Source organism: Gymnogyps californianus, chromosome 2 (genome assembly GCF_018139145.2).
Source record: "Gymnogyps californianus isolate 813 chromosome 2, ASM1813914v2, whole genome shotgun sequence".
Taxonomy (NCBI): Eukaryota; Metazoa; Chordata; class Aves; order Accipitriformes; family Cathartidae; genus Gymnogyps; species Gymnogyps californianus.
Window position 1 is genome coordinate 114,431,909 of NC_059472.1, and position 16,135 is coordinate 114,448,043.

Below are 16,135 nucleotides of genomic sequence, written 5' to 3' on the forward strand. Positions count from 1 at the left end.
AGTCTGTCTGCCTTGAGGCTTACAGAGGATGCTTTTCAGGAAGACAGAGAGGCAAGAGGGCTGAAAGAGGAACCTGCACTGGTAGGAAGTGATGGCCACTGGTGTCTAGAAAACCAAACTTGGTTCTGCCAGTTATGGAACAACTTGTATGATAATAATGCATAAAATTTATAAACGTTTTTGTAAGTATATACTTGCAATTAAGCCTGTATTAACTGGTTACAAATGAAGACAATTTTTTTGAGCATAACTGTTGTTCCAGTAAAAGTGTGAATGTGGCCTTAGGTGTAGTCAAGTCTTAATTAGTTCCTGTAGTACAACTTTTTATGCAAATTTTGCTGTGTTTGGCTTTTCTTCTGTGTAGAAAGTAGTTCACATTTTTTGTGAAGTGATGCTGAATTCTTTAAAAGGAGAAAAAGAAGCAAAGTGTCTAGTAGCTAGTTTTAGAAGTCTGGGGTTTTTTGTGTGTAGAAACTCTGAGAATCCATAAAAGCACATGACATATCTAACATGCAGGCTGTAAGCTGTAACTTAAACATTTCAAGTTAAATTGAATTAGCCAGAGTAGTTCTGACTGCTTTTTACCGATAGATTGCTTTGTCAACTGTTGCAGACTTGTTAGCGGTAAAAGCTTCAAGCTTATTCATCTTAATTCCATAGATGTTGAGGTCTTCAGCATAGACAGGTAGCACTTGAGGATCTGCAGTGGGCTTGCTGTGTTTGCTTTTCCTAATGAGGAAATTAGCAGATAGTTCTGTTTCCTCTTTGATGGATGGTGGGGTTTTAGTGATCCCCCCCCTCCCCTCCCCCGTTTATTCCCATTTGTGACATTTAAAGATGGTCAGTTAAGCATGTAGAGGCACACAGGAACGTAGGTATCGTATGTCTGTAGTAGACTTGAGTGGCTTCCAAACGTTTGCTGAGTAAAGGCCAATAGATGTAATGAACTTTAAGATCAGGAAATTCATCCTAACAGCAAAAAGAAACCAGTGAAATCTCTTTAAAATCTAGTCGGTAATAAAGATGTAACCAATGTTTTTTTGTGCTTCTATACAAATGCTGTGAAATCATTGTAGCTTTGAGCAAATCTGACTTAATTTGAAATAACAAATTTAATGCTAAAGAGGATCTTGTATCTGCTGTCAGAGGCACTATAGCTGAAAATGACCTTTATATTTCTTCCTGTGCTGCAGACATTACTGTTGTCCAATCACTTTAAAGATCTTAATGTAGCTCTTTATGGGCTATTTATATTTAAATAAATAATTTTAAAAAATTCCATACTTTAGGACTGGAAGAAGCCATCAAGGTCACTTTATCTGGTCTCCCTCACTCATGGTAACTAGCCCTTTTAATCATTGCAATGAAGCCTTTCAAATTAAAAAACACCGCGCCCACTGCCCCCGCCCCTGTGCGCGCGCCCCCCCCCCCCCCCCCCCCCCCCCCCCCCCCCCCCCCCCCCCCCCCCCCCCCCCCCCCGCCAGACAACCCCAACCTTGGCATATGCTTTTTGCTGAAATACCTTCGGTAGGCCTGGTAGAAGGACTTCAGGAGTGGCTGGTTGAAATACTTTATTTTTAAAGAAGTGTTTCAACTTAAATCTTTATTGAATATACTTTAAATGACTCCTTTCAGAATCATAGCTAGGTGTGTTTTAGAAATAGGCTAACTTTATGTCCAGTCCTTCAGGATTGTTTTAAGCAGCAGAAAAGACACAGCTCATGGTCATGATGGGGAGAAGGGAAGCCCTTAAATCTAAGAGGAGACAAGAGTATGCATCTCATTCTTTTTGCAGGGAGCTAGAAGCAGGAGGATGCTCCTTTTCCAGTACTTCGGAAGTTAGCTAGTAGAGAAGGAAAAATACAGCATCCTGACAGAGATTGCAGTGCTGCATCTCCAGTTGAGGGGGTGGAGGATGTTGTGAAATGTACTCTGGTGGTAAAAGTAGCAAGTTATGTCCAATTATGAATAAGTCTGTTGGTCATTTCAGTACCTGAATTATCTCTGGAGCAATTTAGGCCTATAATTCAAATGAAGCATTATTAGAGATGAGTGGGGAGCGGGGAAAAAAAACCTTCATGGAAATTTGGAAGGAAAGATGATGTTTTGGAAGGGTGGTAGTGACAACCTTGATCTTTATTTTACAGTATAGATGAATTTAGATCAAACTGTAAAAAGCAGTTAACCTGAAACGCATACTGTAAAGAGGAAGTTTGTTGTGGTTGTTTTGGAAGGAATATTCTTGGGAGAGCAGAGGCTTATTGATGTACACTGTAACACAGCTCAGTGCAGCAGAGATTTTTGCTGAAGTCTGAATCTTGCCTAAAACCATTTTCCATAGCTTTCTGATTGATTTTTCTGTAGCACTGTTTCACTCCAGTATAATTGGATGCTGGGGTGACTAGTACTGCTTTCCCAGTATGATACTCGGATTTAGGACTCTCTCCTTGCTTTCTCTCTGATTAGTCTGTGTGGCTGAAGTGCTTCACTGTTGAGAAGTTTTGTTCAGAAGCAGAACAGATTTGGGCTGCCTGCATATTTTTGAAGTGTCGTGTGTGTCGTTGTCGTGTCCATCCTGTTCCCTCCACCTTCCTCCCCCCCAAGGATGTTGTACTACACAATGACCTATTTTAGCAATAGCATTTGGAAACAGCTAGGAAGAATCCAGACTTGCATCTTCCTTTTTTAAAAATATTAGAATCAATGCAAATTCCTTGGCAGTCACTGCCTTAGCCATGGCTCTGTTTTGCAGTTCTTTACCTCATCTGGCTGCTTTTTTTTCCATATTGATACCAGTGGATTTCTTTGACACAGCTCTTTTTCCACCGACCAATCTGATATGGCAAACTGTCTTTTTCTAGTCCTTCTTCGATCATTTTAATGTTGGTAGATCTGTAATGTGACCAGCATAAAGTTACCAGTGGAAAATAACTAGAGCTGCTGTCTCCAAGATCTCTGCTTCCTTTGAGAGGTTTCCCATTGGAACATGGCAAGGACGATTAGCGTCACAGATGTTAATGGATAAAACACTGTACAGAAAACCACTTTTTTTGATGTGGCACTGGAGTCACTATAGGATTTGTTTATTTCAAAGGTTTGTGTTTTTCTCATGTTTTCTAGCTTTTCAGTAATCGCACATCTTTAAAAACTGTAAAATTTAAATGAGTATTTTCATTTCAGTATTGTGCGCTTGTCAGCTTCTTTTCCAAACCAAGTTACGGTGACTCTTAGGAAAATTAGACTTTAGTACTTTTTGTTGAGAGAAAAAGAAAGAAGAAAAAAAAAAAAAAAAGAAACCACCCAAAAACTTGAAGGGTTTTCTTGCTTAATGAAAAACAGAACAAAGTGAAGGGGAAAAAATTAAACTGTGCATTCCATATGTGGTCAGCCTTTTTTCGACTAGTTTTTCTGTAGAGCTTTTTCTTTTTTACTGAGTCCTCTGGTTTTTTTACAGATTCTGGAATTCCCTTTTCACACTGTTTCTTAATATAGTGGACAACCTTTTGAAGATGCTTGGATGGGAAAGTTTGGTTGATGTAGAGGGTGTCAGTTGCGTAAATAAGAGTACGGAAATGATTCTCCATCATTTTTAAGTACTTGAAGAGGCATACTGGCCTTAGTGGCATTTATGAAGTGTCATTCTGGTTTAATTAGGAAAAACTGTGATCCAACAATAGCAGCTGTTCCTCTAGGCTGAAGTTCAGATTTTAACCTGGACTAAGTCTGTGCTGCTGCTGAAAGAACTAATAGCACTTGGCCCAAATTGGATTAGTGTGTGAATCCAGCTGGAGAGTTTTCTGGGAGCTGCAAGGAAGGTTAGTCTTCAGTCTGTTTGCAGCATGGCAAAAGAAAAATCTTGTGTCAGCACAAAGAAGGGGTGGCATGGAGGCTGGGATTTGATTTTTTTTTTTTTTTTCGTGGCAGTACTGGTTGATATGACAGTGATTAGGTATTTGTTTCAGAAACTTGTCAAAATGAGCCTCGATTGGATTGAAATCCAATCTTGCTTTTGGCTAAAAATCTTCAGCATTATAATTACTGACTATACTGTGGTGGTTGTAATGAAGGATCTATGTTTATGTCTGAGATATTTTTCCTTGAAGAATTTTAAGACTTCTATAGTTGGAAAAGCAGCTTATCCTATGGATACTTTCATACTAAAAATACTAAATGAAGCTATGCACAAGTCAGTCTTGTAGGATGCGATTGAAAAATATTCCTAGGTAAATGTTTAAAAATTGTATTTTGTGGATTCTGTATGCGCCTGAAACTTTTGAGAGCTCAGGGGAAGAGCACAACCTGTGGCACTGCTCAGCTGAAGTCTTGTGTCAGATCAGCTGATGTTAATGGATGCATAACTCTACGCTTTGGCAACGTGCTTTTGAGTTGACGCTTTTTTGAAGCAGTGGTTGTTGCAGCTGCACAATGTGGTGTAGGATGAAGGCAAGTCTTTGTTCCTCATTTTAAAAAGAACAATTTAAAGTTTTGTATATGACACATCATTTAGCATACAGTCTTGGCTTTAAATCAGTTGTTTAGGATGTGTGTTTCAAATGAAACATCTGTGGGGTACAGAAATCTTATTTGTATGTATTTTCAAATGATTTCCCAAGTTTTTATTAAATGGGGAGCATTCACATATGTTAAACTGTAAATAATTAACTACATGTTAATCAGATGTATCTTATTTGGACTTTCATGCATCACTGAAGCTTTTCTTAATTTTTTTTATAAAGTCTCAGTAGAATTACTATTTCAGTATGAACAAGTATGTGATATACCACTTTCAACAACAAACTTGAATAGGAATCTGACAATTACTCAAGCAAATTCTTAGAGATGGCACACGAGGAGTGGGAAGCTTTTTGCTGTGGGAGAGCAACATGACACTTTTTCAATTCAGGTTTTGAAGTTCAGATGAAATGAAAATCCATAGTACTGCAAAGGTGGTATCCTCATATTCTAATTTAGGGAATGTAGAAATTACTAGAATATTTTATGTGCTGCTAGCCCTACAAAAGCAAGTAACTTTAAAATCCACAGTGAAACTCAGAGCCTTAGAGTAGCTTAAATATTGAAATAGGAGATGAGGTGAGATTTTGTATTAAAAGGGCTAATTTAAAGGGATACCATTACACTGTAGTGGAGGAGAAATTGCAAGATCTCTTTATTTTTTAGGTCTTGGAGGCATAGGCTGCTGACAAAAATGTGGAATATATACAAAGTTGCTAATTTAGAGGAAACTGACTATTGGCAACTATTTATTCACTACTTTTCTGCTACATCAGTGCCAGGTATAGCAGAAACCAATAGCTGACAACTCAGCAGACGTTGAGAGAGAAAAGAGGATGTCAGATTTTCACTAATTTGCCAAGTCAGTATTTTTTTTTTTTACATTGCATTGGACTGAATGATTTAAGAATTTATGTGAGAAAATATTTTAAGAATTATGTTTTGTATTTTTTTTGCCTAAACTCATTGTATATCATCCTCACCTTCTGTAACGGACAAGCCTGTGACTTACCCGATTCTGTGTCCTTGGCTCTGGGCTGTCCTCCCTAGCTGGCAGGAATTCCAGAAGGAGCCCTGGTCCACCTCCCATGTCTGTCCTTCATGCTCATCCACTGCAAAACATAGCAAGCAGACTAGACAGGTTTTAGGATATCACTTTATCAGACCTATCCGTTTTCCTTTCCGCTTTGTAAATGTATGCTTCTGTTGTTGGCTACATAAGTGGCTCAGTTTTCCTCTGAGTAGTCATTAGAAAACTAAAGAGTGGTGGCAGCAATTTGGAAGCAATGGCTTAGCACTTGAGCAAAACAGTTCTCAGCATATTAAAAAGGATGTAGTCTTGACAACACAAGCTTATTCCAACCTACCTCAGCCTTTGTTAGAGATAAAATACCTATTTTTACAGCTACAGTGGAAGCTGTGTTATGGAAACAAAAGCATGTAACCACCCCCAAGTAACTGAGGTATCAAATTTGTGTATTTTGCCAGGGTTGCTTAGAAGTGGCAGCAGTGTATCCAGCAGAGCACATCTCTGCGATCTTTTTGCTCCTTGTTTGACTAACACTAGACCAAATACTGAAAAGCAGAATTATCCTAACTTGCAAATGGTATTGCCCTAACTTTTCATTCCCTATTGCCCCCAAAATAATATCACTGGGGTAAATTTGCAGAATTCTGTCAAGCTATCTGTATCCTTCTCTTGCTACTTCTGCCGGTTGTGTCTTATCCTAACATAGTTTCCCTTGTGCTGCCTGCAGTAACAAGTGCTTCCAAAGACATTAAGGAGAGAAGGCATCAAGAGACAAGGTATAAGGTGTTGAAAGAAATTTTGACTAGCACTAGAAATCTTCTAAGTTCAGTCCTCTGACAGATTTTTGTGGATAGGCTTAATAGCAGAATGTCCCACCTGGGATATTTTGAGAGCACTCAACACTTACTTCCAGTAGTTTTTATTGTGTTCATGCGTAAATTTTCAAGGCAAGAGCTGATGCAGTGTTGAGTAAGTCAATCTAGGTGCTCTTTGTAGAGTTCTGTAGTCTCATTAGTTTCCATGTAAATAAAAATAATTTTCTTTTTTGTCCTTTTGAAATTTTCTGTGATATTCATGCCTTAGATGTGTCAGCTGGGTGGTTTTTTGAGTAACATCCTTCTTAATGTGCTTCACCTTTCTCTCCTTTTGCTCAAGTTGATCTGTAATACTTCCTGTTCTTAAGTAGAATGCGAGTAATGCAAGCTATGCTGTCTTTAAGGTGTTGACCCTGTATCTGTACCAAGTATTTTAGTCTTAAAGATTAAGTAAACCCAGTCACTCTTGTTATTTTCTCATCAGCATGTAGATAGCTGTGTGGGTTTTATTTCTGCCTGGGTAATGAAAAAATCCTACTGTGACTAATTAATCTGTGATCTGTTGATTAATATACCTTTCATTCTTGAGTAGGCAAATGTTAGAAATTAATGTACTGGAAATGCTGTACAATTAGTTGTCAATAGTAATGTATAGTTGACAAATTTCACGTTCCTATCATCTTTCTCTTTTGTTTTAATTCATATAATTGAGGAATTTAATAAATTATATTTGTCACTGTATATGTCTCCAGAGAGTAAGTCCAGCTTTGCACTTTCTCTAGGCGCATAATTCTTCCAGACCAAGCAGTGGTGGTCTCAGATGTATGCTTTCTTAGCCTAAAGACAGCATCCTTCTTTAGCATCTTTCACAACTGTTTTTGTTCCTCTTGCTTTCATTTTGAAGCAATATGGGTTTTTTCTTCTCTTGTGAAGGCTCTTTATTTTGGCTTTGTCAAAGCCTGTGAAAATTCAAGGTATGTGTTGGTTATGAGGTTTAACCATAGAAGATTTGTTGTCCTGGAGCCCTGCAGCTTCTGTCATTTCCAGTTGAATCCCTTAACCCAGTTACTTCACAGATAGCTTGTGCATTCAGATTTTCCATGTAGGTCAGTTTTGACAACTTCGTGTTGCTTGTAACGTCCCTGAAACTGCATTGCAGTATGACTACAGCTTGATCACACATAGGGGTTTCTCTTTAGCTGATATAGAAAACAAAGCAAGGTAAGCTTTGGCAAGCCTGGGCCACAGCCGCTAATTGCATACTTGTAATTCCGTGCAAGCTTGGATGCTGAAGCCCAGGTTGTCACATTTCAGCTGTTGTTGGTACTAGATATGGGTGGACCAATGCCGTGAGGTGTGTTTTTCATCTGCAGTCGTGTTGAAGAACTAAAAATGAAGACAAACTTGTGATTTCGGTTCCTTGGTTTTACTAGACTAGAACTTTTTTTAAAATGCTGAAAACTTGCTTCCTTTGCCTCATGTTTAATTAAGTAACATATCCCATTTTAAATGGCTACTTTGCAGACATGCTATTTATCAGGAGCAAAGCCTGTATACGTAATTAGAGCAAATGTGACTTGATGGAGTGCCACAGATTCTTTGACTTGTGAATTGTTGGTGGTTGTTTTTGTTGAAGAGAAGAGGTCTAGTTTTAAATGCAGATTTTTACATTTGCCCTCCCCTCTTTTCGGAAACCTGTAGATTTGACTTACCTCATCTGCCTGGTGTTGTTTTTCTGTCATTTTCCCATCCTCAAGCCCCTAATGCCCTGGTTTGCTTCTTGCCTCACCATGCTGCATTATGAATTCCAGTGCAAGTGGTGGGCTGGGAGTAGGGGACCATTTCTTTTGGCAGCAGCCAAAAGCTCACCAGTGAAGTTAAGCCATTGTTTCATGGCAGTTTTAATCTGTCAGTTGTAGAAAGCTAGAACTGCTTCTGCTTTGGGGGGAAATAATAGTACTTGAAAAACGCTATCTAGAATCTGTTGCAATATCCTTCTGAAGTAGTTCCCTTCCCTGCTTTTAATGGCTTTTCTGAATTATTTAAATGGCATCTGTGACAAGAACCATATGCCAAGAGTCTGTCCTCAGTTATTGCACTTTAAATTTTGCTCTAAGAAAGTTGATTAAATTGTCTTACTGTATCCTGAATGCTGAAATTTTGTTGCTGTTGATGCAGTTGCTGATAGGCAAAAGTGAATTTACCACTGGTAGACTTCCCTGTTACTCTGTTTTGCTAGGATCAGCTTTGTGGCTCTAACAGATGTTAATTCCGTAATTTATGCTCCAAATTCAAGTTGTGAAATGGTGGAGCTTTGGCTTGCTTTCCTTTATAAATGTCTATAAAATACAAAGTTGAACTTTTTGCAAGATTTCACATGACACCGTCCTACATGGAACTGTAGGTATGTGGGAGCAGCTGAGTAGCACGGTGCTGCTCCCACCCCTCCTCCTGATGGGTTTCATTTCAATGTTCTTGTATGTTTATCGAGATGTTGGTTCGTATTTTGTAGAACACTGAAGACAGGAACTAGCCTTTACGAAAGCTTCTAAAATCAGACTTAAAAGCATCTTGTAGTCTCTGTTTTTGTGGTCATCTATAATGACATGGCAGAGCATCATTCCCCCTCGGCAAGAGGACAGTTCCATCATACCATTCAATGTAATTCAGGCTATTTGATTATTCATGTGGCTTCCCTTCTGTATAAAAGCAAAAAACTGTGTGTTACAGTGCCATCAAAGCCATTGCACATTTGCTTAAAGCTGCAGGTGCTGTCGTGCATATAAACTGTGGATTGTACGAGGATGAAAGAAGATAAAGTGCGTTATTTTTTTATGTCTTCTGACAAGCTTTTTACCCCTCTGAGTCACCAGCATCAAACTGATGGGATTATATTTTAAGCAAAAACTGTGACAATAATTAGAATTTATAAAATGGAAAAAATTCCATGAAAAAACTGGCTCACCTGCTAAAAATAAAATATGCTTTGATGTAAACATTCCTGTATATGTAAGTTGTGGAGAAGTACAGCATTTTTCTGTTGAATTTGATCCCTTTGTAATAACTGGGGCTATCAAATGCACTAAAAATCTATGCCCCCTCACATCAGAGAAGAAATGTGTTGTTGGATATCTTCATTCCGATAAAGCAGTAAAGCAACTGCAGCTTGTGTTTGACTGTTTGTATCAAGTAATTCTAAATACAGACTTCTACTTAGAATGCAGCAGAAGCTTTGAAAAAAATTGTGCAATTTGTAGAAAACTCCTTTACCCTGGGACATTAGGTGTTGGTGGTTTGTCTCTAATAAGCTACAAGCCCCAATGGGATGAGTTACCTTCTCTCGCCCACCAGAGTTGTTAGCAGTTAATGCACCTTCTGAATCTGCAGTTCTTACCATTCTCAGTTAATAGATACAGCGATGGAGACTGGGTCACCTTCTTGGTGACAATACATGAAGCATACTTCTTTGAGTAATTTAACTGAAGTCTTGGTTTACGATGCTGTGATCACCAGAAGTGTTTTCCTTGTAGGTGGGTGGTTCCTAGGCAGTCTTGTACTCCCACTTGGAGCTTGGGAAAGCAACTTGAAATTCCTAAGTACAGATAGCACATGTGGTCACGTTCCCAGCGGTGCAGTTGACTGTCACAGGGCATGAGCATGAAATACTGTTTGACTGGTAGATAGCCAAGTAATTGTTAGTGAAGAATAGAAAAACTTCTGGTGGTTTCTGCAAGAGTAATTTCTTCTTATTTAATGAAGAGGTAGGAAATACAACAAGCAGAGAGTGCACTGAGAATGTTCAATATTGGTTAGTGATCTTGATCACTTGATATCTTTAATGAACTCTCACATGAGGTCATAAATCTAAGAAGGTAAGTCATGCTTTTAAGTTCAGGGCTTGGATTTTAGAAAACAAGATCCTAAAAATATAGTAGAAAACTGATCCTGGATTTTCAGAGTGATGTTGTAGCTAGATGATGTAGTGTGATGCATTACCAGGAGATGTAATATATGAATGAGAAAATAGCAGTCTCCAGTAGGAGTTACATATAAAGCTGGAAGCTGGGTTGGACTGGACTGCTTGTCCATTTCTGTTGTATGTATTTGAGTAAGGATGGCGGAGGCTGAAAAGTTGGAGGAGGTTGGAAGTATGCCACATTCTCAACGTGCCACAACAATGAACCGTGAAAAAAGCAGCATCATTAAGATTTAAGGATAACAATTCACTTCTATTATCATAGGGAGGAGATGCTTGCAGTTTAAGTTTCTTTGTAGTAATAAAGTCATGAAAAGAGCTGATGGATAGAAGTTGAACTGAAAAAACCCATGTATTGAACACTGGCAACTTGGCTGCAAGTAGATTTTTCTAACTGGTTGTCACAGATTAGCATTTCTGGTTTGTTTACAGGGAGTGATTTGGAAATGAAGGTGAAAGATTTGTGTAGCTCCGTTGAGAACAACCTAAGTTACTTACTTATTTTATTTTTCATCTCTGGAGCACTGCTTTCCCCCCATTCCCATGGATTATACTTCATTCTTCCAGTTTTTTAATTGTTAATTCTCTGTACTTATCTGATTTAATATTATTCTGGAGACTATTTACCATGGTTTGCAAACCATTCCAGTGGTTGCCGGTGGTCTCTTCTGACCACCTAAAATGTGTTTGAGATATAAGAGAAAAAGCTGAATGTGGTGGGGTTGTTGGTTTTTTTGTTTTTTTTTTTTTTTTTCTGTCTCCCTTCTCTTGTTACAGTTAGTCCCTCATCTGTGTAGAGAAAAAGGGAAATACTTGATCAGTGTTTTGTTCACACAAGAAGAAATTTTGCTATCCAAGGTTAATTTTAAATGATGTGCCATGGGCCATGTGTATAAAGATGCTAATTGTCGACAGGTAATTGTTAACCCAAGTGTATAAGAAAAGCTCCAATATTTGTACAGCCATTTAGAAATTCATAGACTTGAGAAGAGTTGGAACTTTTGCTAGTCCTGTAAGGGCTGAGAAAAGATTCTGTCCTTTGCAGGTCTGACAGGAGTATGTTAGTAAAAGTACGTGCTTATTTCTACCAACAAGAGTGGCCAGCTTCATGTATTTGAAAGTGACTATAGAGGAAAAATAGCTTGAGAAAATATTGAAATTTTGAAACACTAATTTGCTGATAAACACGAGACACAAAATAATGAAGAAAAAGAACCATGTATTTGTTCAGAAGAACTTGAAGTGTATATGAAACATTTAGTGGGAGAGTGAGGGCAAGGTAAAAGCAGTAGCTGGATACCAAAAATAGTTAAACTCTTGGATTCAGGATTATCCTGCAAAGTCAAATAATTTTTTTCTTTTCTTTTTGAAACAAAACATTTCATGCTGAAAACAGAAGACACAGGATATTTCTAAAAATCACTCTAAATTAGGCAGCTAGATCTAACTGCATCATGATGCATTGAGTGATTGGAAGTTATTACTGCTGAAATGGTTCTATTACGTTGCGTCCTTATGCCACTTCATGTAATGGTGAAAGGGCAAAACCTCACCAGAAATGCTTACTGAGAGTGGGAAGATGCATGGTATTTGGGATGTCTTTTTTTTTTTTTTTCTTTCATGTTAAGGCAAAGTAAATTCCACTTGTTTTCCCTGTTTTCTTGTGTTCTGTTTGTTGTATTCGTAGCACGTTGCAGCCTTGGATGCTGCATTCCCAGCCTTTCGGGTAGGGAATCCTTTCAGGTGAATTTGGGTTGAGCAAGGTTCTACATGGGAAGAACAGAGGGTTTTGTTTGGGGTTGATTGGATTTTTTTGTTTTGTTTTGTGGTTTGGTTTTTTTTGTTGTTGTTTTGGTGTTTTTCTTACCATATTTCTAGCTAAGATCAGAATATCTTCATGTGCCCTAAAAAGCTGCTAGAATTGTTCAAATACACTTGGTTTCTTTAATTCTGCTTCCCCTGTAGTCAGCAGAGAAATTCCTGTTTGATTACAGTGGAAGCCACGTGACTCCCCATAGTATAATATTGAATGTTCCAGTTATGGTTTTTACCTACAGTTTCAGTGTAATTGTTTTATTTGATATTATAGCCTTTTACTACCATCATAAGTGTTGACTGTTACATGGTCTAAGGCAGAACTGCATCCAGGACTGGTGTATTGATGCAAACTCTTACATGTAATACCTCAATTACTGGTAGCAGTTAAGCAGTCTAAACTGTTATAATCTGCACTGCGTGATTAAAGTTAGCATGGGTATGGGCATCTAGGAGGCTGGGGCACATTTGAGAACCAAGGTGGTGTGTAAATATCCTTAGCGTACTTGTCTTTTCACTAATTTCAGCTCGAAACTGCCTTCTTATCCTTGCTATTGTAAGGGGGGGGGAAACAAGCCTCAAATCTATTAGGATGTAATGCTTCAGTGGTTCAGGAACCACTTGGTATGGAATGCCACAGCTGCAGGAACCATCTAGGGAGAGCTGCTGGTTTTCCATCGCATTCTTTCAAAGCTGAAAATCTTATTTCCATATGTTCAATTTCAATGGCAACTTGACAAGCACTGTGATTTTTCGGGAGAATTGTTTGTTTTGAGTGTTTTCCACTTTAAATTCTGTAGCATGTTAAGACAAGCAATAACCCTAATAGAAGGGAGAAGATGGGACAACCCTTTTTGTATATGAAGTAGAATCTGATACACAAATCTTTCTTCAATAGTGCAGTAGAGAGCCTTTTGCAAGATTATGGTGAACTAAAAAAGCAATGTTTGTTGAAAGAATGTGAATTGTACATTGCAAAGTAGGAGCCCTCCTCTTGAGGGATTCAGTAGGGTGGATTAAAAACTCTTCAGTTTAACTGGAATGATACGTCCATCTTGAGCAGAGTTGTGAGATGGAGAAGGTTAAGCTTCAAACTGGCTGCAGCTCTGAGGTTGGAAAGCTGTGCTTTTCAGAAGCTTCTTTCTATTGCAGACTTGGTAGGGAAGCCTCTCAGCTGCAGGTGACCCTGCCCTAAAGATCTTGCAAGTGCAGAGTAGAAGACATTCATCCCTTAACCAGATACTTTTAGGCGCTGTATTTACTGCATAGTTCTGAAATGTCTAATGCATCTGACCACAGAAAAAGGCAAAATCTGCAGTGGTAGTGATGAAATGCTTGTCAGCAAGCCTGTCCCTTCTGGCTCGCATATAGCTGTTGTGTTGGGGTTAGTGTTCCCAGCACTGCTATCTTGAGGTTATAACTTGAGTATCTCCTTGTTCCTTGGCTGCCGCAGCCCATCTTCCCAGCTGTAGCCAGACCCTGCTTGCAGCATGGCTTAGCTCATCTGTCGGACAGGGTGGGGTTTGAAGAACAAGCACTACTAATAACGTAGCCAGCCTGCAGGAGCTCTGGTTGCAATGTTTCATCAGCTGCTAATCCGTTTACAGTATAGCTAATCAGATTGCTCTGTTTGGTACTGCAGAGACTTTGAGCTACACCATTGTAATCGAGATGGCTGATGTGTATAAGCTAGCTTGTGTATGAAATCGAGACAGCTATTACAGTGGAGACAAGGTCTTGTCTGCTGAGGTTCGTAACTACTTTCTGTTTTGTAACTCTCAGTTACTTGCACTAACCCAGGACGTTTATCTCAAGACAAGTTGTGAAGCTTTCTGAGTTTTGTCTTTAAATCAACGAGTATTTGTTTGGGGATGGGGAGGATTAACTGGTTAGGTTTTTTCTTTTCAAAGTGTGGGGGCAGCGCAGCTCATTCTCCTCCCTCAGTGAAAGTATGTCACCAGTAGTTTGCACCCAAATTTGTTAGCTTAAGAGCAAATTTCTGTTCTTTGACTGTTTCTGTTTAGGTCAACGTACTAACAGCACTACATATGAAAACTTAAACAGAAAGCATCATTTTCGTATACTTTTTTCCTTAGTTCTCATGCCAGTGTGAATTCTGTTGAAGTAGTTTCTTTACAATAGAAAACTGAGCAAAAGACTTTTCTTTTTAAATACTGCAATAAGTAGTTGATCTGAACTTCTTACTCCTGTCTCTGTAGAGCTGTAAATGGAGGGTAATCTTTGCTGTGGGAATTGTAACTGTATTTGCTTGGATTGTCGTGGCAGTAGTGTCTCCAGATTCTTTAGCAAGGCTGACTTATTGTTGCTCATGAACAAATTGCCAAAAAAACAAACAAAATCCAATCCCCCGTCCCTGCCCCAACAACAACAAAATTCCCAGGCAAACCACATAGTTCTGAAACTTCATTTTAGCTCTTGTGGCTTTAGTAGTTAGACCAAACTAATCTCAATCTTTCTCTTCCCCCCCCTCTCTCCCCCCCCGACAGTAAGACTCTCAAATAATACTTGAAATAAAGGAGATAGCTTAGTCTGCTTTGGCATTATGATAGGAAGTCATACTAGGAAGATAGCTTGTTTATAAAATTTAATGTGGGGTAATATCATCTTTGTGTGTTGTAATGGGAGCAATGGAGAGGTGCTAAATGCATTCAGTACTTAATGTGATCAGAAAAATGAATGTCTATAGAATCCAACAGCGGCAGCTGGATTTACAGGGCTTTCCTTGAAATTGGAAAAGAGGATAGATTCTCAAAGCCTTAGAGTGCAGTGCATGTTTTCAGGTACTACGTTTCAAGAGTATTTGAAATGTAGATCTGAATGTTTGTACTTGGTGTGATACTCCTGGTTTTACTGAAACTGTTCTGTTTTCTTCCAGGTGAATCTGGACTGGGAAAATCAACATTAATCAACTCATTATTCTTAACAGAATTGTATTCCCCAGAGTATCCAGGTCCTTCACACAGAATTAAAAAGACTGTACAGGTATGTCTGGGGGAAAAAACTGCAGCTTGAATGATGGGGAAAAAACTGCAGCTTGAATGATGTAACTCACAATTTAGTAACGTAAGGTGATACAGTTATCACATAAGCACCTATATTTCAAGTAAGTTTAGCCATGATGTGAACGACTAAAGAAATATTCAGTGTGTCTTTCAGTGCACCTTGGCTGTACAAAACTTCCAGGTTCTGAAACTTGCAGCCTGTTGAAGTGTGGGGGCCTTGAAGTACTTTGTGTGCTGCCTGTACTTTAGAAGCCTCATACGGATGCAGTCCTGTTTGGAAATGGAATGTTTTATTATCAAGTAAAGTGCACTAAAACACCTGGCTGTTTAAGGCAGACTTTTAGAAACTGTGTTAAAGGATTTGACATAAGTGTAAGGACTAAGGTATAAAAGTATCCACCAATCTTCTGCAGCCTGTATCCTTTGTGGTACATTTTTTACATATTGTAAGTTGTTACACTGAAACGTATCAGGGACTAGGGTGAACCTGGCTGACTTTAAGCACTGGATTTACATAGGCGAAGAAGTTGTTCCTGCAAGTGCATGATACGACTGAAATATTTAGTCCAAGACTGGAAAACTGAAGTTGATCAATTTGTTTTGTGTCATAGTTTGCTACTGATCAATTATATTTTCTCTCAAGAAAAGGAGCATGCTTTTTGTATTATAAAAAGGTTATTAAAAAAGCCCCACAACCTAATACTAAGAAATAATTAAATAATGTTGTGGGTAGTTTAGGAAATCATTACGTTTCAGTGGGGTATTTTCTGCCTCCACAGCTGAGCAGCTGAATAAAGATGCATGAGCTCTGTTCATCTCTCTTGATGCATGTCAGACACTTGTTTAAGATTTTGGTGAAGGTAGCTTGTGATAATCTAACTTTGTGCAAATGAGGACTGGGGGTGCTCACCATTGCTGCTGTTGTCCAGCAGAGTTCCTCCAGCTGCAAAATGACTGTCTCAGA

At 38.7% G+C, this 16,135-nt stretch overlaps 1 protein-coding gene across 1 annotated transcript in view; it reads left to right on the forward strand.

Annotated features, from left to right (window-relative positions):
- SEPTIN7 (septin 7) overlaps window positions 1-16,135 on the forward strand; it is an 80,933-nt gene that overhangs the window by 37,303 nt on the left and 27,495 nt on the right. Inside the window, 1 exon segment of the mRNA XM_050915881.1 lies at window positions 15,045-15,151. Within this exon segment, the coding sequence (XP_050771838.1) occupies window positions 15,045-15,151 (107 nt within the window).